Genomic DNA, 22,187 nt, shown 5'->3' on the forward strand with positions numbered 1-22,187 from the left:
CGTACGTACATATCCCAACCAGAAGCCATGGATTACAGGCAACATCCGCACTGAGCTAAAGGGTAAAGCTGCCACTTTCAAGGAGCGGGACACTAATCCGGACGCTTATAAGAAATCCCGCTATGCCCTCAGACGAACCGTCAAACAGGCAAAGCGTAAATACAGGACTAAGATTGAATCCTACTACACCGGCTCTGATGCTCGTCGGATGTAGCAGGGCTTGCAAACTACTACGGACTACAAAGGGAAACCCAGCCGCGAGCTGGCCAGTGACGCGAGCCTACCAGACGAGCTTAATGCCTTTTATGCTCACTTCGAGGTAAGCAACACTGAAGCATGCATGAAAGCACCAGCTGTTCCAGACGACTGTGTGATCACGCTCTCCGTAGCCGATGTGAGCAAGACATTTAAACAGGTCAACATTCACAAGGACGCGGGGCGGATTACCAGGACTTGTACTCAGAGCAGGCGCAGACCAACTGGCAAGTGTCTTCACTGATATTTTCAACCTCTCCCTGACCGAGTCTGTAATACCTACACGTTTCAAGCAGACCACCATAGTCCCTGTGCCCAAGAAAGCGACGGTAACCTGCCTAAATGATTACCGCCACGTAGCACTCACGTCGGTAGCCATGAAGTGCTTTGAAAGGCTGGTCATGGCTCACATCAACACCATCAACTCGGAAACCCTAGACCCACTCCAATTCGCATACCGCCACAACAGAACCACAGATGATGCAATTGCACTCCACACTGCCCTTTCCCACCTGGACAAAAGGAACACCTATGTGAGAATACTGTTGATTGACTACAGCTCAGGGTTCAACACCATAGTGCCCACAAAGCGCATCACTAAGCTAAGGACCCTGGGACTAAACACCTCCCTCTGCAACTGGATCCTGGACTTCCTGACGGGCTGCCCCCAGGTGGTAAGGGTAGGCAACAACACATCTGCCATGCTAATCCTCAACATGGGGGCCCCTCAGGGGTGCGTGCTTAGTCCCCTCCTGTACTCCCTGTTCATCCATGACTGCGTGGCCAAGCACGACTCCAACACCATCATTTAGTTTGCTGACGACACAACAGTGTTAGGCCTGATCACCGACAACGATGAGACAGCCTATAGGGTGGAGGTCAGAGACCTGGCAGTGTGGTGCCAGGACAACAACCTCTCCCTCAACGTGAGCAAGACAAAGGAGATGATTGTGGACTACAGGAAAAGGAGGGCCGAACACGCCCCCATTCACATCGACGGGGCTGTAGTGGAGCGGGTCGAGAGTTAAGTTCCTTGGTGTCCCCATCACCAACAAACTATCATGGTCCAAACACACCAAGAAAGTCGTGAAGAGGGCACGACAACATCTTTTCCCCTCAGGAGACAGAAAAGACTTGGCATGGGTCCCCAGATCCTCAAAAGGTTTTACAGCTGCACCATCAAGCACATCCTGACTGGATGCATCACTGCCTGGTATGGCAACTGCTCGGCATCTGACCGTAAGGCACTACAGAGGGTAGTGCATACGGCCCAGTATATCACTGGGGACAAACTTCCTTCCATCCAGGACCTCTATACTAGGCGGTGTCAGAGGAAGGCCCAAAAAATTGTCAAAGACTCCAGTCCCCCTAGTCATAGACTGTTCTCCCTGCTACTGCATGGCAAGCGGTACCGGTGTGCCAAGTCTAGGTCCAAAAGGCTCCTTAACAGCTTTTACTCCCAAGCCATAAGACTGTTGAACAATTAATAAAATGGCCACCCGGACTAATTGCACTGCCCCCCCCCCACCCCCCACCCCCACCCCATCCTTTGTTTTTACACTGCTGCTACTTGCTGTTTATTATCTATGCATAGTCATTTTACCCCTACCTACATGTACCCCCACACATTGACTCGGTACCCCCTGTATATAGCCTCATTGTTGTTTTGTGTTACTTTTTTTTTAAAAACTTTTTTTAACTTTAGTTTATTTAGTAAATATTTTATTAACTATTTTCTTAACTGCATTATTGGTTAAGGGCTTGTAAGTAAGCATTTCACGGTAAGGTCTACACCTGTTGTATTCAGCGAATGTGACAAATACAATTTGATACCGTATACCTGGGTATTTGGAAAAAATAGTCAATTATTTATTTGAAGTTTTTCAATAAATGTAAATATTTGTAGCTACTTTAAGTTAATACCTGCAGTCAACTTGTGCAATACGTTAGTAGATAAAGCAGATTGCGTTCTTTTACCCGTCAATTAATTTTACATTCTGAAGCTTACCGTAGTTCCCCAGAATGGTTATGTTCGTTAATATTTAGCTAACAGCGTCCATCTGATTTCGCTAATTTTGTTAGCATTCTGGTAATAGACGCCCAATGGGCTTTTTCCATTTTTTTTGCGCCCCCTTGTGTGCTATGCCGGTAATACCATAAATCCCGGGATGGCAGAAGAACGGTATGAAAATCTGGATACCGCCCAAGCCTCCTGTATTTTGTTAAGTATAAGGGGTATTAAACACACAGGTCCACTATAAAATGCTAACAGTGATGTGTCGTAGTTGTTATTTACCTGGGAGAGGCTGCCCAGCACCAGTCGGACCAGCTTTCTGATGTGTGTGAAGGAGGGTTCGCAGCTAGAATTTCTGATGTGTGTGCTGCAGGCGTCCATTACGGTGAGCACAGACATACGGCTCAGGGTGCCGTCGTCACACATGTTGAGGAGAATACTGTTCAGGCGCTCGCCCAGCTTCATCGGCTGAGACAGACACAGGACATCACAGAGGAGTTTTAAATGAACACTTACAGGGGGAGGATGAGTATACATAAAACATCATTTCTGCAAATAGAAAACGTGATTGTTAAATCCGTTTCGAACTTGTGAATGCATCATCTATGGATTATGCAGCTGTACCTGACTCTGTGGAATCTCATAGTCCGCTCCCCAAAACAAGGTCATTCCAAGGGAGTACATGTGCATCTGTGAACAAAATGAATTGCAAAAAACAGGATAAGTGTTTCCAATAATTAGGCACAAAAAAAAGGCAGTCGCTGTAGTTCTGAGGCCTGGCTCCCGTCTGACTAATACAACAATAAATCTGACCCTTTGTTCTGTTCTGAAACTAAGCTAAAAGTAGCCATCTATTAAAAATGTGCTGAAGTATGTATGTCTCATCTAAAATGTTCTGAGATAAAAATGCTGCCTGCAATTCAATAACCACTTGACCATGTGGGCTAAAATACATTGTCATACTTCAGTTCAGCTAGCTCAGATCCATACATTTTACTTTCAATTCTGCAGCAGATTTCCTAAAAGAGGAGAGAAATTGCCTACAGTTCAGCAACTAGATCCAAACCTTTTCCATTCCTTACAATTCTGCAGGCAAGCTCCCCAAGAGCAGAGAAATAGCTTCCCCTCAGAGTTAGGCTTGCTGATGATAGAATAATGAGACGATTGCCAAAGAACGCAACATCACAGCCTCCAATGTCTTAGGAACAGTCAGAGTTCACCACAAGCTTTAAAGAGTAAAACTACAATTGTTAGAGTTATGAATGTGATTCACAAACACCTCACAATTACCATGTCCTCTCTGTCATTATACAGAGCATGGCATTTCTAGGGCAATTAAAACAGAAAAGCATAGGACATGTTGTAATATATCATTCATTTTCAACATTTAATTGTATTGATATTATGAGAATAGAAACCTTATTGTATCCTAACCTATAGACTTCCAGTGGATAGTCACTATTGACTGTGTACAGCGCTGTGTGTTGAGGTGTGTGATTCTTGGCCAGAGATAGGTCTTTTGAGGTCAATTCAGGAAGCAAACTGAAATGGAATTGACCCCAACCCTAGCACTCCCTTTGTTATGTTTTTGTTTAACATTGTTTTTATATACAAAGCAACAAACAACCCCACAAACAGATGTGTTGAAACTGTAACAATACAGTGTCTTCTATATGAGAGAGAGGAGAGAGAGAGAGAAGACAGAGGCAGAGAGGGCAGAGAGAGAGGGCACAGAGAGAGAGGGCACAGAGAGAGAGGGCACAGAGAGAGAAGACAGAGGCAGAGGGCAGAGAGAGAGGGCACAGAGAGAGAGGGCACAGAGAGAGAGGGCACAGAGAGAGAGAGAAGACAGAGGCAGAGAGGGCAGAGAGAGAGGGCACAGAGAGAGAGGGCACAGAGAGAGAGGGCACAGAGAGAGAAGACAGAGGCAGAGAGGGCAGAGAGAGAGGCAGTGAGAGAGAGGGGACAGAGAGAGAGGGCAGAGAGAGAGAGGGGACAGAGAGAGAGGCAGCGAGAGAGAGGGCGAGAGAGAGAAGACAGAGGCAGAGAGAGAGGGCACAGAGAGAGGGGACAGAGAGAGAGGGCACAGAGAGAGAGGGCACAGAGAGAGAGGGCACAGAGAGAGAGGGCACAGAGAGAGAGGGCACAGAGAGAGAGGGCACAGAGAGAGAGGCAGCGAGAGAGAGGGCGAGAGCAAGGTGCGGCAGAGAGCGAGGGGTGGCAGAGTCACCTTGTCAGAGAGATTTACACGGTTATCAAAACGTCACACCAGGGTAAGCCTACACAAAACACAGCCCTTATTTTAAGTGTTTCTAAAATCCCCTATGGGAAAAATGTCTGTCTGTCTGTCTGTCTGTCTGTCTGTCTGTGACAGAGAGGAGAGTGTAAGGCCCTCCAGGCCCTCAGATCCTGCTGCTACTGCACCTTCTTACATAATAATATACAGTATCATAAATACCTTCTCTATATCTGACAGAGAAGAGAGTGTGACTCCCTCCAGGACCTCTGGAGCTGTGAAGGCCCTCAGGTCCTGCTGCGTCACGTTCTCGTCTGTGAAGGAGATGCTGCCTGAGGGCATCAACAACAGGGACCATGGAGAGATGATGAAGCCCAGGGCAGAGGGGTCTGGAGGGAGGGAGACATCATGGGGTTAGAGAGGACCGGAGCATCTTTATTCAATATAACAGTCACACAGCACCTCACCATAAAACTTGAGTGTTTTGACTTCAGTTGCTTTAGGTGACACTTTAAATCAAAGCCTGCAGGTATGATGATTTATAACTTATGGATGAAGGCCGTCAATAATAAATAAATACATATACTTAAATACACAGTCAGTGTTTCCGCTGCACTCCTTCAACTGTGGCCCTGTGCAAAGGCAAAATCATTGCCGCCATGCCAAAAAAAATTAACATTTCTGTCAAGGCGCACTTTGAAGATGCTATAACAGTCCACACTTACTTTTCCTCTGCAAACAAAATGAGTAACGAATAGAGAAATCAGACAACCCCTTGGTACAATAGTTGACTTATTTACATAGTCAGCTTGTTGTGTGTCCTGTGAGAGAGAAACATTCCTCTCGATGCGCATTCAAGTAACAAGTGCCAAAGGGAGGGAAACCTGCATTCTGACAAGCAGTCAATGCACAACAATTCTTGAAATCGTGGGAAAATAGCTGTTTTAATGGCCTTTGTTAAAAAGAGTGGGTTTCCCCAGCATTCCATTCCTACTTCATTTCTTTCTCAATTCCTAAACCATCTCAATTTGGTTGAGGTCGGGGGATTGTGGAGGCCAGGTCATCTGATGCAGCACTCCATCACTCTCCTTCTTGGTCAAATAGCCCTTACACAGCCTGGAGGTGTGTTGGGTCATTGTCCTGTTGAAAAACAAATGATAGTCCCACTAAGCGCAAACCAGATGGGATGGCGTATCACTGCAGAATGCTGTGGTAGCCATGCTGGTTAAGTGTGCCTTGAATTCTAAATAAATCACTGACAGTGTCACCAGATGAGCACCCCCACACCATCACACCACACATTTCGGAGATCATCCGTTCACCTACTCTGCGTCTTGCAAGGACACTGCGGTTGGAACCAAAAATCTCCAATTTGGACTCCAGACCAAAGGACAGATTTCCACCGGTCTAATGTCCATTTCTTGTGTTTCTTGGCCCAAGCAAGTCTCTTCTTCTTATTGGTGTCCTTTAGTAGTGGTTTCTTTGCAGCAATTTGACCATGAAGGTCTGATTTCACACAGTCTCCTCTGAACAGTTGATGTTGATGTGTCTGTTACTTGAACTCTGTGAAGCATTTATTTGGGCTGTACTTTCTGAGGCTGGTAACTCTAATGAACTTATGCTCTGCAGCAGGGGTAACTCTGGACTTCCATTCTTGTGGCGGTCCTCATGAGAGACAGTTTCATCATAGCGCTTGATGGTTTTTGCGTCTGCAAAGTAGAGGCTTTGTCGCCGGCAGTACCTTCTCGTTTATAAAGAAAAGTCGGCGGGGTGCTAAAGTTGGCAAAAAAAAACCTCTTGGTTTGAAAGCTGTGAAAGAGAGGAATGGTCCCTCAACACAGAAATGGAGTAATTCTCCTTTCCTACAAATCTACACTCAGGGAGGTTGAGTTACACTGAACCAACGTCTTAAAAATATACAAAAAGGAATGTTTGAGCTGCACTGCAAAATTCCTTTCCTTGACGGACGGATATTGTGCTCCTCCAAGAGGAAGAGAAGGAGCTTTTGAAGCACACCATTTTTGCAAAGACTGGAATTCAAAAGTAAATAGATGTTTCCTGTTCAATTATTTTTGACCGTCTTGCAAAAAGACCTCACTGGAAAAGCTGGATGCCATTCTATGTCATTTTTACTCAACGAAAATTCCTATCTTTACCATCATAAACACTTGACAGTTTCAAGGCAACACCCATACTTTATAAAATTCAACAAAGTGACAAAATTGGCAGTCCAACAACCCAAACACTGAACGCAACTTGAAGGAGATACCACAGTATATATTTTTACATTTTACATTTTAGTCATTTAGCAGACGCTCTTATCCAGAGTGACTTACAGTTAGTGAGTGCATACATTTTCGTCCTGGTCCCCATTGGAACACTATACAGCTAATAGGGTACCATTTTGGATGCATCCTTACACTACTCCAGTCAGCAGGCAGGAACATCAGATAAGCTTTGTTTATCAGGGTTTGGGACTCAGATCAATGATGAGGCAGAGGGCCAGGCCTGGGAGTAGCAGCAGACAGGCAGCACAAACTGTACAGTATCGCGCTAGCCAGCTATCCGTTTTTAAAATCGCACAAACTAAAACAGGCTTTGACGGCACTGGGCACCATCACAATACCTTTTTTTTGTTTTTAGACAGTCTAGAATTAAAAAGTGATTATAAGCAGAAATGCCACTCGCTCACAAAAAAACCCAACACCTTACTTCACCTAGTTAAACAAATCCATTCCCACAAACATGGTAGCTAACAAACATGTAGTTAACTAATAAACCTGACAAACAAACCACTACTATTTACAAATAGTAGGCTATATGGCCACCCGGGAGGTTTACACTCCTGGTCTTTTTCGTTGTAAACAGAACAGCATCCTGTTCACTATGTACTGCACTTCCTTTGAAAAAAAAAAAAAGTAATTTTGACTGGTCAAAAGTAGTGAACTTCATCATTTCTTTAGTTCCTCTCAGAGCAGAATAGTATGGGAGCAGGGTTGTACTAAGGTCTCTACTTGAACTTGGTTTATATCCACAAAAACAAAACTTCATGAAGCTATTAGTAAAAGTAAGGCTCTGGTATACAAGAATATAGAGGCCTATATGCAAATAAATCCACAGTCACAAACACACACAGAGCCTTCAGGAAGTGGTCACACCACGCTTTTTCCACATTTTTGTTTTGTTACAGCCTGAATGTAAAATGGATTAAACTGAGATTGTGTCACTGATCTACACACAATACCCCATAATGTCAAAGTGGAATTTGTCTTAACTCATTCTGTGTTCAATGATAGTGGTTACATTTTTTTTTAATAACTACGCAGTATCTCAGTCGAGCAGTGAATTTCAAGCACACGTTCAACCACAGACCAGGGAGGTTTTTCAATGCCCCACAAAGAAGAGCACCGATTGGTAGATGTGTATAAAAAACACACAAAAAAAAAGCAGACGCTGAATATCCCTTTGAGCATGGTGAAGTTATTCATTAGGCTTTGGATGGTCAATACACCCAGTCACTACAAAGATACAGGTGTCCTTCCTAACTCAGTTGCCAGAGAGGCCAATGGTGATTTTAAAAAAACAGTTACATAGTTTTAATGGCTGTGATAGGAGAAAACTGAGGATGGATCAACATTGTAGTTACTCCACAATAGTAACCTAATTGACAAGAGGGAAAATAGGGAAGTCTGTACGGAATAAAAATATTCCAAAACATGCATCCTGTTTGCAACAAGGCACTTAAATAACACCGCAAAAGATGTGGCAAGGAAATTAACTTTTTGTCCTGAACACAAAGTGTTAGGGCAAATCCAATACAGCACGTCACTGAGTACCACTCTTCATATTTTCAAGCATGGTGGTGGCTGCATCATGTTATGGGTATGATTGTCAACGGCAAGGACTTGGGACTAGAGGAAAACCTGGTTCAGTCTGCTTTCCAACAAGCACTGGGAGGCAAATTCACCTTTCGGCAGGACAATAACCTAAAACACATGGCCAGATCTACACAGGAGTTGCTTACCAAGACGACATTGAATGTTCCTGAGTGGCCTAATTACAGTTTTGACTTTAAAAAAAAATAATTAAATACTTGAAAAAAATATATAAAAAAATGCATGCACTCAAGTCGCTCTGGATAAGAGTGTCTGCTAAATGACTAAAATGTAAATGTAAAAAGTATTGTGTAGTTAGGTAATTTAGTTTTATTTATTTTTTATCCATTTTGAATTCAGTCTGTAACAAAATGTGTAGTAAGTCAAGGGGTATTAATACTTTCTGAAGGCACTGTACATGCATACATACAGTGTATAAAACATTAAGGACACTTGCTCTTTCCATGACAGACTGACCAGGTGAATCCAGGTGAAAGCTTTGATCCCTTATTGATGTCACTTGTTAAATCCACTTCAATCAGTGTAGATGAAGGGGGGAGACAGGTTAAAGAAGGATTTTTAAGCCTTGAGATAATTCAGACATGGATTGTGTATGTGTGCCATTCAGAGGGTGAATGTGCAAGACAAAAAATGTAATTGCCTTTGAACAGGGTATGGTAGTAGGTGCCAGGCGCACCGGTTTGTGTCAAGAATAGCAACGCTGCTGGGTTTTTCACGCTCAACAGTTTCCCGTGTGTATCAAGAATGGTCCACCACCCAAAGGACATCCAGCCAACTTGGCACAACTGTGGGAAGCATTGGAGTCAACATAGACCAGCAATTTATTTCCTTCTTAATGCATTTGAGCCAATCAGTTGTGTTGTGACAAGGTAGGGGTGGTATACAGAAGATAGCCCTATTTGGTAAAAGACCAAGTCCATATTATGACAAAAACAGCTCAAATAAGCAAAGACAAACGACAGTCCATCATTACTTTAAAGACAAGAAGGTCAGTCAATCCGGAATATTTCAAGAACTTTGAAAGTTCCTTCAAGTGCAGACGCAAAAACCATCAAGCGTTATGATGAAACTGGCTCTCATGAGGACCGCCACAGGAATGGAAGACCCAGAGTTACCTCTGCTGCAGAGGATAAGTTCATTAGAGTTACCAGCCTCAGAAATTGCAGCCCAAATAAATGCTTCAGAGTTCAAGTAACAGACACATCAACATCAACTGTTCAGAGGAGACTGCGTAAATCAGGCCTTCATGGTCGAATTGCTGCAAAGAAACCACTACTAAAGGACACCAATAAGAAGAAGAGACTTGCTTGGGCCAAGAAACACGAGAAATGGACATTAGACCGGTGGAAATCTGTCCTTTGGTCTGGAGTCCAAATTGGAGATTTTTGGTTCCAACCGCAGTGTCCTTGCAAGATGCAGAGTAGGTGAACGGATGATCTCCGAATGTGTGGTTCCCACCGTGCGGCATGAAGGAGGTGTGATGGTGTGGGGGTGCTCATCTGGTGACACGGTCAGTGATTTATTTAGAATTCAAGGCACACTTAACCAGCATGGCTACCACAGCATTCTGCAGTGATACGCCATCCCATCTGGTTTGCGCTTAGTGGGACTATCATTTGTTTTTCAACAGGACAATGACCCAACACACCTCCAGGCTGTGTAAGGGCTATTTGACCAAGAAGGAGAGAGTGATGGAGTGCTGCATCAGATGACCTGGCCTCCACAATCCCCCAACCTCAACCCAATTGAGATGGTTTGGGATGAGTTGGACCGCAGAGTGAAGGAAAAGCAGCCAACAAGTGCTCAGCATATGTGGAAACTCCTTCAAGACTGTTGGAAAAGCATTCTAGGTGAAGCTGGTTGAGAGAATGCCAAGAGTGTGCAAAGCTGTCATCAAGGCAAAGGGTGGCTACTTTGAAGAATCTCAAATATAAGTTGATTTGTTTAACACTTGTTTGGTTACTACATGATTCCATATGTGTTATTTCATAGTTTTGATGTGTTCACTATTATTCTACAATGTAGAAAATAGTAAAAATAAAGAAAACCCTTGAATGAGTAGGTGTCCAAACTTTTGACTGGTACTAAAATATATACATATATACATATATACATACACACACACACAGACAGCAAAAAAAGAAATGTCCTCTCAACTGCGTTTATTTTCAGCAAACTTAACATGTGTAAATATTTGTATGAACATAAGATTCAACAACATACATAAACTGAACAAGTTCCACAGACATGTGACTAACAGAAATGGAATAATGGGTCCCTGAACAAAGGGGGGGTCAAAATCAAAAGTAACAGTCAGTATCTGGTGTGGCCACCAGGTGCATTATGTACTGCAGTGCATCTTCTCCTCATGGACTGCACCAGATTTGCCAGTTCTTGCTGTGAGATGTTACCCCACTCTTCCACCAAGGCACCTGCAAGTTCCCGGACATTTCTGGGGGGAATGGCCCTAGCCCTCACCCTCCGATCCAACAGGTCCCAGACGTGCTCAATGGGATTGAGATCCGGGCTCTTCGCTGGCCATGGCAGAACACTGACATTCCTGTCTTGCTGGAAATCACGCACAGAACGAGCAGTATGGCTGGTGGCATTGTCATGCTGGAGGGTCATGTCAGGATGAGCCTGCAGGAAGGGTACCACATGAGGGAGGAGGATGTCTTCCCTGTAACGCACAGCGTTGAGATTGCCTGCAATGATAACAAGCTCAGTCCGATGATGCTGTGACACACCGTCCCAGACCATGACAGATCCTCCACCTCCAAATCGATCCCGCTCCAGAGTACAGGCCTCGGTGTAACGCTCATTCCTTCGACGATAAACGTGAGTCCGACAATCACCCCTGGTGAGACAAAACCACGACTCGTCAGTGAAGAGCACTTTTTGCCAGTCCTGTCTGGTCCAGCGACGGTGGGTTTTTGCCCATAGGCGACGTTGTTGCCGGTCATGTCTGGTGAGGACCTGCCTTACAACAGGCCTACAAGCCCTCAGTCCAGCCTCTCTCAGCCTATTGCGGACAGTCTGAGCACTGATGGAGGGATTGTGCGTTCCTGGTGTAACTCGGGCAGTTGTTGTTGCCATCCTGTACCTGTCTCGCAGGTGTGATGTTCGGCTGTACCGATCCTGTGCAGGTGTTGTTACATGTGGTCTGCCACTGCGAGGACGATCAGCTGTCCGTCCTGTCTCCCTGTAGCACTGTCTTAGGCGTCTCACAGTACGGACATTGCAATTTATTGCCCTGGCCACATCTGCAGTCCTCATGCCTCCTTGCAGCATGCCTAAGGCACGTTCACGCAGATGAGCAGAGACCCTAGGCATCTTTCTTTTGGTGTTTTTCAGAGTCAGTAGAAAGGCCTCTTTAGTGCCCTAAGTTTTCATAACTGTGACCTTAATTGCCTACCGTCTGTAAGCTGTTAGTGTCTTAACAACCATTCCACAGGTGCATGTTCATTAATTGTTTATGGCTAATTGAACAAGCATGGGAAACAGTGTTTAAACTGTTTACAATTAAGATCTGTGAAGTTATTTGGATTTCTACGAATTATCTTTGAAAGACAGTGTCCTGAAAAGGGGACGTTTCTTTTTTTCTGAGAGATTGTTATATATATATATATATATATATATATATATATATATATATATATAAATAAAACCAGTCCAAAGTTTGGACACCTACTCATTCAAGGTTTTTTTTTTTTTTTTTACTATTTTCTATATTGTAGAATAATAGTGAAGACATCAAAACTATGAAATAACACACACACACACACACACACACACACACACACACACACACACACACACACACACGATTAATTAACTGTAATGGTTATGATAAATTAGGCATTGTTGTGCACTGTTAGCCTATAGATAAATGCGCTCATTTTTTCCCAGTATGGCCCATGTTCTAAAAAACAAAACAAAAACAACACAAAAAAACTACTATTTTTGAGTACATGGGGGGGAAATAATGCGAGTACTCGAACAGTCAAAAAAAAGGTAAAATGCCCATCCCTAGACGTGAGATACTGATCAACAACTACAGGAAGCGTTTGGTTGAGGTCATTGCTGCTAAAAGGTGGCATAACCAGTTATTGAGTGTAAGGGGGCAATTACTTTTTCACACAGGGACATTGGGTGTTGTTTTATTAAATAAATGAAAAAAAAGTATCCATACGTTGTACTCATTTGTTCACTCAGGTTCCCTTTAAAAATAGGTTTTGGTTGAAGATCTGATAACATTCAGTGTCCAAAATATGCAAAAAATTGAGAAAATGAGAAAAGGGGGGGGGAGATACTTTTTCATGCCACTGTATGCTAGTGGGGCCTAGACCAAGGCTACATTTCACATTCATTGACCAAGGACAGTAGCATTCTGAAGTCGCATACCATCAGACAAAATCACCCACCCCCCTGAAGGAACAGGCCAATTACACAGTAACCGCACTGGACAAGTCAGAGTCAAAAGAGAGAGGAAGGACACTGTGACTCAGAAGTAGGTTAGCAAAATCCCGTAGGAGGATTCCCGGCATCAGGAACGGAATCCTCCAACTGGGATTTCTATGAAAACCTTATTAGTTTGGAAAAGTTACCGGAATTGCACAACCCTACTCAGAGGAACATATTACAGAAGCTGGGTATTGTCCTCTGATCCCAGTGACTCAGACGATCTACAGAGTCTCCTATCTCTCTCCCTCTACAGTGACCGGTCTAATAATGACTTCAAGGGCCTTGGCATAGATGACCAGTATGTGGTCAAAAAGGCTGGCTGGCACACAAGACAAGACAGAAAGACAAGACCGACAACACAGAGAGACCGACAGAAAAACAGAGTGAGAGAGAACGAGACAGACAACGACAGAGAGACACAGTAAGACAGAGACAAACATACCGACAGAGAAAGACACGCAGACAGAGATACAGACAGAGACGGCCAGAGCCAGTCAGAAAGAGACCGAGACAGCCAGAAAGAGACAGAGACAGTCAGAGACAGAGACAGAGACAGTCAGAGCCAGACACAGACAAACAGACACAGAACCAGACAGTCAGAAAGACACGGCCAGAGACCGACACGGCGACAAACAGAGAGCCAGACACAGAATCGACAGAGACAGTCAAAAAGAGAGAGAGACAGAGTACACAGACACGGCCAGAGACAGAGACGGCCCGAAAGCAAGCAGAGCCTTTAGAACCTCCATGTTGTCAAAACAGACCACAGGCAGTGGAAAATAAAGCATCCTTTGAATGAAAGTCTGCTGGCCAGCACCACAACCACCCTATCCTTATCTGTTGGACATATGGACACTGGAGTTGTGCTGGCTGAGGTACCAGCAGCTTGTATTGTGGAACATCTCACAAAGCTCAATAGCCCATTTGCTGGAGATGAGAAATTAGTCAATCAGTATAGAAATATGATTAATTATATTTTAAGTCAATAAGTCAATCTGCCACACATTTCCTTTAACGTCGCACTACAAAAAAAATTCCTAAATTGTTTAATTGAAGGACTAATGAGGATGAGAAGTCAAAAGAATGAAGCAAGGAAAAAACAGGATTCACTGGAGATTTACTCCCTTAAGAGCTAATATGAAGAAGTGAAGTCATATTGGATTCACTTTCAAATATGCTCATAAATCAAAACGGATCGAAAGCTTCAATCACAGAAATCCATTAAAATAAAAAAAGGGCAAGAATGCTAAAAAGCAGTTAGAGAACAGCTCCATTGTTATGAATGCCAAACCATCATATGGAAGCACTAACAGACTTAGGCTGAGCCTCAAATGGCACCCTATTCCCTATATAGTGTACAATGTTTGACCCAAGGCCCATAGTGCTCTGGTGAAAGGTAGTGCAGTATATAGGGGATAGGGTGCCGTTTGAGATGCATCCTCAGCTTAGAATGCCAGAGTCAAATGTTTGCACATTAAGTGAGGTAACTAGCTAGCTTAGCTACAGCGTCTATTGGCTGGAGGCAGGATCGCTGTGGTTTGGAGGAAACTGCTTGTTTATATTTTGACCGGGCATTAGAGCTATGACATTTTCTGGTTGACATCTGCTATGACTTGTCTCACACCAAAACAGTAGGCTTAACGGCTCAAATACAATAATGAAACAAAACAAAAAAAACACTGCAACTTTTTACGAGTGTAGGTGGTTACGTCCTTTGACTCGTGTGCCTACCAAAAATCGGTTTAAGGAATATGCACAAAGCCTGAATTAGCTACATACTGCATCTTCACGACGTACTGAAACCCAATACGTAAATTTGTCCAGCATTTGATTTGACATTTTAAAAATACATGAAGAAGCCATACCAGGCAACTAACACATTTGCAGAGGATTGTACAGACAAAAATACTTGTTTCCATTGTGGTCCTCTATTGCTACACAAGTGGTAGCAAGACAGAACAAACGACATGGGCCCTCTGTGACACACATGCAGACACACACACACACACACACAATGTTCATATATTTACACCAAAAAAAAAAAAAAACATACACACATACACATCTAACTAGCGCAGAATGGCTTTACACTTGGCTAGGATGCCATCTCAACATTAACCAAGCCTTGCAGGAGTGTTTGAACCTAAGACTGGCAGAAACAGTTTCTCAGCCCGGGAATTTGTTCCACTCTAACACTGCCGTATATAAAAAAAATACAAAAAAAAAATACAAAAAAAAAAAAACATGTTCTGGCCCGTACCGCTCTTGAATCGACATGGCACAAAAATCTGTTGCACTGACTCTCATGGCGTAGGAATGAGAGTCCCTAACAGCAGTAAGATAGTTCTTCAGATCCTGGGGCACTATACCATGCTCGATTTTATTGTCCAATCCAAGCGTCAGCTGAATTACCCTTTCATTAACTGATAGCCACCATAGTTCACTGAGCTGAGAAGGACCAACAAGAGCCCGAGGGATAAGATTCAGAATGACCCTTGACATTTTATTCTGAGCTGCCTGTAGCTTGTTCTTCATGAACAAAATGGGAGCTTCTGTACCACACGCAGTCAAAGGTCAGGCTGCACTAACGCTGCTGCAAGAGTTTAAGGTCCCTTTTGTCTAGGAATGTAGCTTTTCTGACTAGAAACTTAACTTTCTGGTTGACCTTGGCAATTACTCCCCCTGTCAGGAACATGTCTAGTTCACAGCCTAAGTATCTAACACCGCTGTGTCACCAACCGTGACTAACATCTGATGATCTACCTAGCCTAATCTTAAAGCCAAATAAAGTGGACTCTTGTTTTCCCCAAATGAAGAGACAGCTTGTTGTCTGACAGCCAGTTCTGCACTAAGCTGGCTCTCAACCATACTGGTGAATTTTTAGCTAATTTATCAAATAAGATACATTTACAGAAACAAATGCAACAGTGAAAATGCAACACATGATATTCAGAGAGCGACTGGGGGACAACCAGGACAAGCTGAATGAAGAGAAGATAGAGACAGTTAGAGACGGGAGAGGGGAGGGGGTAGGAGACAGCAGAGGGAGGGGTGGGGAGACAGAGGGAGGGGGTGGGAGACGGCAGAGGGGAGGGGTGGGAGACAGCAGAGGGAGGGGGTAGGAGACGGCAGAGGGAGGGTGGGAGACAGCAGAGGGAGGGTGGGGAGACAGGAGGAGGGGGTGGAGACAGCAGAGGGGAGGAGGTAGGAGACGACAGAGGGAGGGGGTAGGAGACGGAGAGGGAGGGGGTGGGAGACGGGAGAGGGGAGGGGTGGGAGACGGAGAGGGGGGGAAGGGAGGTGGGAGACGGGAGAGGGGAGACAGAGAGGAGAGGAGGTGGGAGACGGAGAGGGAGGGGTAGGAGAGGGGGGGAGAGGAGGGGGAGGGGGTGGGAGAGGAGAGGGAGGGGTGGGAGACAGCAGAAGAGAGGAGGTGGGAGACGGCAGAGGGGAGGAGGTAGGAGACGGCAGAGGGAGGAGGTAGGGAGACGGAGAGGGAGGGGGTGGGAGGCGGAGGAGGGGAGGGGGGAGGGGGGGAGACGGGAGAGGGGAGGGGGGGAGAGGAGAGGGAGGGTGGGAGACGGAGAGGGGAGGAGGGGGGGAGCAGGGAGGGAGGGGGTGGGAGACGGCAGAGGGAGAGGAGGTGGGGAGACGGCAGAGGAGGGGGTGGGAGACGGCAGAGGGGAGGGTAGGAGACGGCAGAGGGGGAGGGTGGGAGACGGAGAGGGGAGGGTAGGAGACAGCAGAGGGGAGGGTGGGAGACGGGAGAGGGAGGGGGTAGGGAGACGGCAGAGGGAGGGGGTGGGAGACGACAGAGGGAGGGGGTAGGAGACGGCAGAGGAGAGGGGTGGGAGACGGCAGAGGAGGGGGGAGGAGAGGGAGGGGGAGGGAGACGGCAGAGGGGAGGGGTAGGAGACGGCAGAGGAGGGGTGGGAGACGGCAGAGGGAGAGGGGGTAGGAGACGGCAGAGGAGAGGTAGGAGACGGCAGAGGGAGAGGGTGGGAGACGAGAGGGGAGGGAGGTGGGAGACGCACAGAGGGAGGGGGTGGAGACGACAGAGGAGGAGGAGGGTGGAGACAGAGGAGGGAGGAGGGTAGGAGACGGCAGAGGAGAGGGTAGGGAGACGGCAGAGGGGAGGGAGGTGAGAGACAGCAGAGGGAGGAGGTAGGAGACGGCAGAGGGAGGGGTAGGAGACGACAGAGGGGAGGAGGTAGGAGACGGCAGAGGAGAGGGGGTAGGAGACGGCAGAGGGGAGGGGTGGGAGACGGCAGAGGGAGGGGGGAGGGAGACGGCAGAGGAGAGGGAGGAGCGACAGAGGAGGGAGGAGGGTAGGAGACGGCAGAGGGGAGGAGGTGGGAGACGGCAGAGGAGGGGTAGGAGACGGCAGAGGGAGGGTAGGAGAGCGACAGAGGGGAGGGGTGGGAGACGACAGAGGGGGAGGGAGGTAGGAGACAGCAGAGGAGAGGAGGTGGGAGACGGAGAGGGAGGTAGGGAGACGGCAGAGGGAGGGGTAGGAGACGGGAGAGGGAGGGGTGGGAGACGGAGAGGAGGGGGGGAGAGGAGAGGGAGGGGTGGGAGACAGCAGAGGAGAGGAGGTGGAGACGGCAGAGGGAGGGGTGGGAGAGCAGAGGGGAGGGGGTAGGAGACAGCAGAGGGGAGGAGGTAGGGAGACGGCAGAGGGAGGGGGGAGACAGCAGAGAGGGGAGGTGGGAGACGACAGAGGGAGGGGGGGGAGACAGGAGAGGGAGGGGGGTAGGAGGACGCAGAGGGGGGGGAGACGGCAGAGGGGAGGAGGTAGGAGACGGCAGAGGGGAGGAGGTAGGAGACGGCAGAGGGGAGGGGGTGGGAGACGGAGAGGGAGGGGGGTAGGAGACAGCAGAGGGAGGGGGTAGGAGACGGAGAGGAGGGGGGTGGAGACAGAGGACGACAGAGGGGAGGAGGTGGAGACGACAGAGGGAGGGGGTAGGAGACGGCAGAGGGAGGAGGTGGGAGACAGCAGAGGGGAGGGGGTAGGAGACGGCAGAGGAGGGGTAGGAGACCACAGAGGGAGGAGGTGGAGACGGCAGAGGAGAGGGGGTAGGAGACGGCAGAGGAGGGGTAGGAGACGGCAGGAGGAGAGGAGGTGGGAGACGACAGAGGGGGGAGGTAGGAGACAACAGAGGGAGGAGGTAGGAGAACAGAGGGAGGGGGGGAGAGGCAAGGGGAGGGGTGGGAGACAGCAGAGGAGGGGGTAGGGAGACGACAGAGGGGGAGGAGGTAGGAGACGACAGAGGGAGGAGGTAGGAGAGGCAGAGGAGGTGGGTAGGAGACGGCAGAGGGGAGGAGGTGGGAGACACAGAGGGAGGAGGGTAGGAGACAGCAGAGGAGGAGGGTAGGAGACAGCAGAGGGAGGAGGTAGGAGACGACAGAGGGGAGGAGGTGGGAGACGACAGAGGGAGGGGGTAGGAGAGGCAGAGGGGAGGAGGTGGGAGACGGCAGAGGAGGGGGTAGGAGACAGCAGAGGGAGGAGGGGGTGGGAGACAGCAGAGGGGAGGAGGTAGGAGACGGCAGAGGGGAGGGGGTGGGAGACGGAGAGGGGAGGGGGTAGGAGACGGCAGAGGAGGAGGGTAGGAGACAGCAGAGGAGGAGGTAGGAGACGGCAGAGGGGTGGGAGACGGAGAGGGAGGGAGGTGGGAGACGGGAGAGGGGAGGGTGAGGAGACAGCAGAGGGAGGAGGTGGAGACGAGAGGGAGGGGGTAGGAGACGGAGAGGGGAGGGTGGAGACGAGAGAGGGAGGGTGGGAGACGGCGAGGAGGAGGGGTAGGAGACAGCAGAGGGAGGAGGTAGGAGACGCAGGGAGGGGGTAGGAGACGGAGAGGGGAGGGGTGGGAGACGGAGAGGAGGGGTGGGAGACGGAGAGGGAGGTAGGAGACAGCAGAGGGGGAGGTGGGAGACGGAGAGGGAGGGGGTAGGAGACGAGAGGAGGGGGTGAGACGGAGAGGGAGGGGTGGGAGACGGAGAGGGAGGAGGGGTGGGAGACAGCAGAGGGGAGGAGGTGGAGACGGCAGAGGGGAGGAGGTAGGAGACCCAGAGGGGAGGGGGAGACGGAGAGGGAGGGGGTGGGAGACGGGAGAGGGAGGGGGGAGAGGAGAGGGAGGTGGGAGACGAGGAGGGAGGGGGAGACGGCAGAGGAGAGGGAGGGTGGGAGACGGAGAGAGGAGGGGGCGGGAGAGGGAGAGGTGGGAGACGGAGAGGGAGGGGGGGGAGACGGAGAGGGGAGGGGGTGGGAGACAGCAGAGGAGAGGAGGTGGGAGACGGCAGAGGAGGGGGTAGGAGAGCAGAGGGGAGGGGGTGGGAGACGGAGAGGGAGGGAGGGTGAGACAGCAGAGGAGAGGAGGGTAGAGACGGCAGAGGGGAGGAGGTAGGAGACGGCAGAGGAGGTGGGGAGAGGCAGAGGGAGGGGGTAGGGAGACAGCAGAGGGGAGGGGTGGGAGACGGAGAGGGAGGGGGTGGAGACGACAGAGGGGAGGGTGAGACCAGAGGGAGAGGGTAGGAGATCAGCAGAGGAGAGGGTGGAGAGACGGCAGAGGAGAGGGGGTAGGAGACGGCAGAGGGGAGGAGGTAGGAGACGGCAGAGGAGAGGGTAGGAGACGAGAGGAGGGGGGTAGGAGACAGCAGAGGAGGGGGAGGAGAGGAGCGGGAGGAGAGAGAGACGACAGAGGGAGGAGGTAGGAGACGGCAGAGGGAGGGGGTAGGAGACGGCAGAGGAGAGAGGTAGGAGACGGCAGAGGAGAGGGAGGTAGGAGACAGCAGAGGAGAGGGGCAGGAGACGGCAGAGGAGAGGGGGTAGGAGACGGCAGAGGAGAGGGGTAGGAGACGGCAGAGGAGAGGGGTAGGGAGACGGCAGAGGAGAGGGGGTAGGAGACGGCAGAGGGGAGGAGGTGGGAGACGGCAGAGGGAGGAGGTAGGGAGACGGCAGAGGAGGGGGTAGGAGACGACAGAGGAGAGGGGGTAGGAGACGGCAGAGGAGGTAGGGAGACGGCAGAGGAGAGGAGGTAGGAGACGGCAGAGGAGAGGGAGGGTAGGAGACGGCAGAGGAGAGGGGTAGGAGACGGCAGAGGGAGAGGGTAGGAGACGGCAGAGGAGAGGGGTAGGAGACGGCAGAGGGAGGGGAGGTAGGAGACGGCAGAGGGGGAGGTGGGAGACGGCAGAGGAGAGGGTAGGAGACGGCAGAGGGGAGGGTGGAGACGGAGAGGGAGGGGTGGAGACCAGCAGAGGAGAGGGGTAGGAGACAGCGAGGAGAGGGGGTAGGAGACGACAGAGGGAGAGGGGGGTAGGAGACCGGCAGAGGAGAGGGGGTAGGGAGACGGCAGAGGAGAGGGGGTGGGAGACCACAGAGGGAGGGGGTGGGAGACGGCAGAGGGGAGGGGTAGGAGACGGCAGAGGAGGGGGGTGGGAGACAGAGAGGAGAGTGGGAGACGGCAGAGGGAGGAGTGGAGACACAGAGGGAGGAGGTGGGAGAGGCAGAGGAGAGGAGGTAGGAGACAGCAGGAGGGAGGGGGTAGGAGGACGGAGAGGGAGGGGTGGGAGACGACAGAGGGGAGGGGGTGGGGAGACGGCAGAGGAGAGGGGGAGGAGAGGAGAGAGAGGGGGGTGGAGACGGCAGAGGAGAGGGGGAGGGAGACGGCAGAGGGGAGGAGGTAGGAGACGGCAGAGGGAGGGTGGGAGACGGGAGAGGGAGGGTAGGAGACAGCAGAGGAGGGGGTAGAGACAGGAGAGGGAGGGGGAGACAGAGACGACAGAGGGGAGGAGGTAGGAGACGACAGAGGGGAGGGGGTAGGAGACGGCAGAGGGGAGGAGGTGGGAGACAGCAGAGGGGAGGGGGTAGGAGACGGCAGAGGGGAGGGGGTAGGAGACGACAGAGGGGAGGAGGTAGGAGACGGCAGAGGAGAGGGGGGAGAAGGCAGAGGAGAGGGGGTAGGAGACGGCAGAGGGAGGAGGTAGGAGACGGCAGAGAGAGGGGGTAGGAGACAGCAGAGGAGAGGGGGGTAGGAGACGGCAGAGGGAGGAGGTGGGAGACGGCAGAGGGAGGGGTGGAGACGGCAGAGGGGAGGGGGTAGGAGACGACAGAGGGGAGGAGGTAGGAGACGGCAGAGGAGAGGGGGTAGGAGACGGCAGAGGAGGTAGGAGACGGCAGAGGAGAGGAGGTGGGAGACAGCAGAGGGAGGGAGGTAGGGAGACCAGCAGAGGGAGGAGTAGGAGACAGCAGAGGAGGGGGTGGAGACGACAGAGGAGGAGGGGGGAGACACAGGAGGGAGGAGGAGGAGACACAGAGGGAGGAGGTAGGAGACAGCAGAGGGAGGGGGTGGGAGACGACAGAGGGGAGGAGGTAGGAGACGACAGAGGGGAGGAGGTAGGAGACGACAGAGGGGAGGGGGTAGGAGACGGCAGAGGGGAGGGGTGGGAGACGGAGAGGGAGGGGGTAGGAGACAGGAGAGGGAGGGAGGGGTGGGAGACAGCAGAGGGGAGGGAGGGGTGGGAGAGCAGCAGAGGAGAGGAAGTAGGAGACGGCAGAGGGAGGGGGTGGGAGACGGAGAGAGGGAGGGGTAGGAGACAGCAGAGGGGAGGAGGTAGGAGACGACAGAGGGAGGGGGTAGGAGACGGAGAGGAGGGGGGAGACGGGAGAGGAGGGGTGGGAGACGGAGAGGAGGGGGGGAGGCAGCAGAGGAGAGGAGGTGGGAGACGGGAGAGGGAGGGGGGGAGACGGGAGAGGAGGGGGTGGGAGACGGAGAGGGGAGGGGGTGGGAGACGGAGAGGGGAGGGGGAGGGAGAGGGGAGAGGGAGGGAGGGGTGGGAGACGCAGAGGAGAGGAGGTGGGAGACGGCAGAGGGAGGAGGTAGGAGAGACGGCAGAGGGAGGAGGAGGAGACGGCAGAGGGAGGGGGTGGGAGACGGGAGAGGGAGGGGGGGAGACAGCAGAGGGGGGGGTGGGAGACGGGAGAGGGAGGGGGTGGGAGACGACAGAGGGGAGGGGGGTGGGAGACGGCAGAGGAGAGGGGGTAGGAGACGGCAGAGGAGAGGGGTGGGAGACGGCAGAGGGGAGGAGGCAGGAGACGGCAGAGGGGAGGGTGGGAGACGGCAGAGGGAGGGTGGGAGACGGCAGAGGGAGGGGGTAGGAGACAGCAGAGGGAGGGGGTAGGAGACAGAGACGACAGAGGAGGAGGTAGGAGACGACGAGAGGGAGGGGGTAGGAGACGGCAGAGGGAGGAGGTGGGAGACAGCAGAGGGGAGGGGGTAGGAGACGGCAGAGGGGAGGGGGTAGGAGACGACAGAGGGGAGGAGGT

The 22,187-nt window shown here is 50.5% G+C and overlaps 1 protein-coding gene across 3 annotated transcripts in view; it reads right to left on the reverse strand.

Moving 5' to 3' along the window:
* ptpn13 (protein tyrosine phosphatase non-receptor type 13) overlaps positions 1 to 22,187 on the reverse strand; it is a 145,976-nt gene that overhangs the window by 89,867 nt on the left and 33,922 nt on the right. For all 3 annotated transcript variants that reach the window (XM_041885337.2, XM_041885338.2, XM_041885336.2), the window contains exons 3-5: positions 4,728 to 4,894; positions 2,894 to 2,959; positions 2,552 to 2,737 (exon numbers count right to left, since the gene is read on the reverse strand). In XM_041885337.2, coding sequence (XP_041741271.1) covers positions 2,552 to 2,737; positions 2,894 to 2,959; positions 4,728 to 4,894 — 419 coding nt within the window. The remainder of the gene's footprint in view (positions 1 to 2,551; positions 2,738 to 2,893; positions 2,960 to 4,727; positions 4,895 to 22,187) is intronic.

This window comes from Coregonus clupeaformis, chromosome 9 (assembly GCF_020615455.1).
Source record: "Coregonus clupeaformis isolate EN_2021a chromosome 9, ASM2061545v1, whole genome shotgun sequence".
Lineage (NCBI taxonomy): Eukaryota > Metazoa > Chordata > Actinopteri > Salmoniformes > Salmonidae > Coregonus > Coregonus clupeaformis.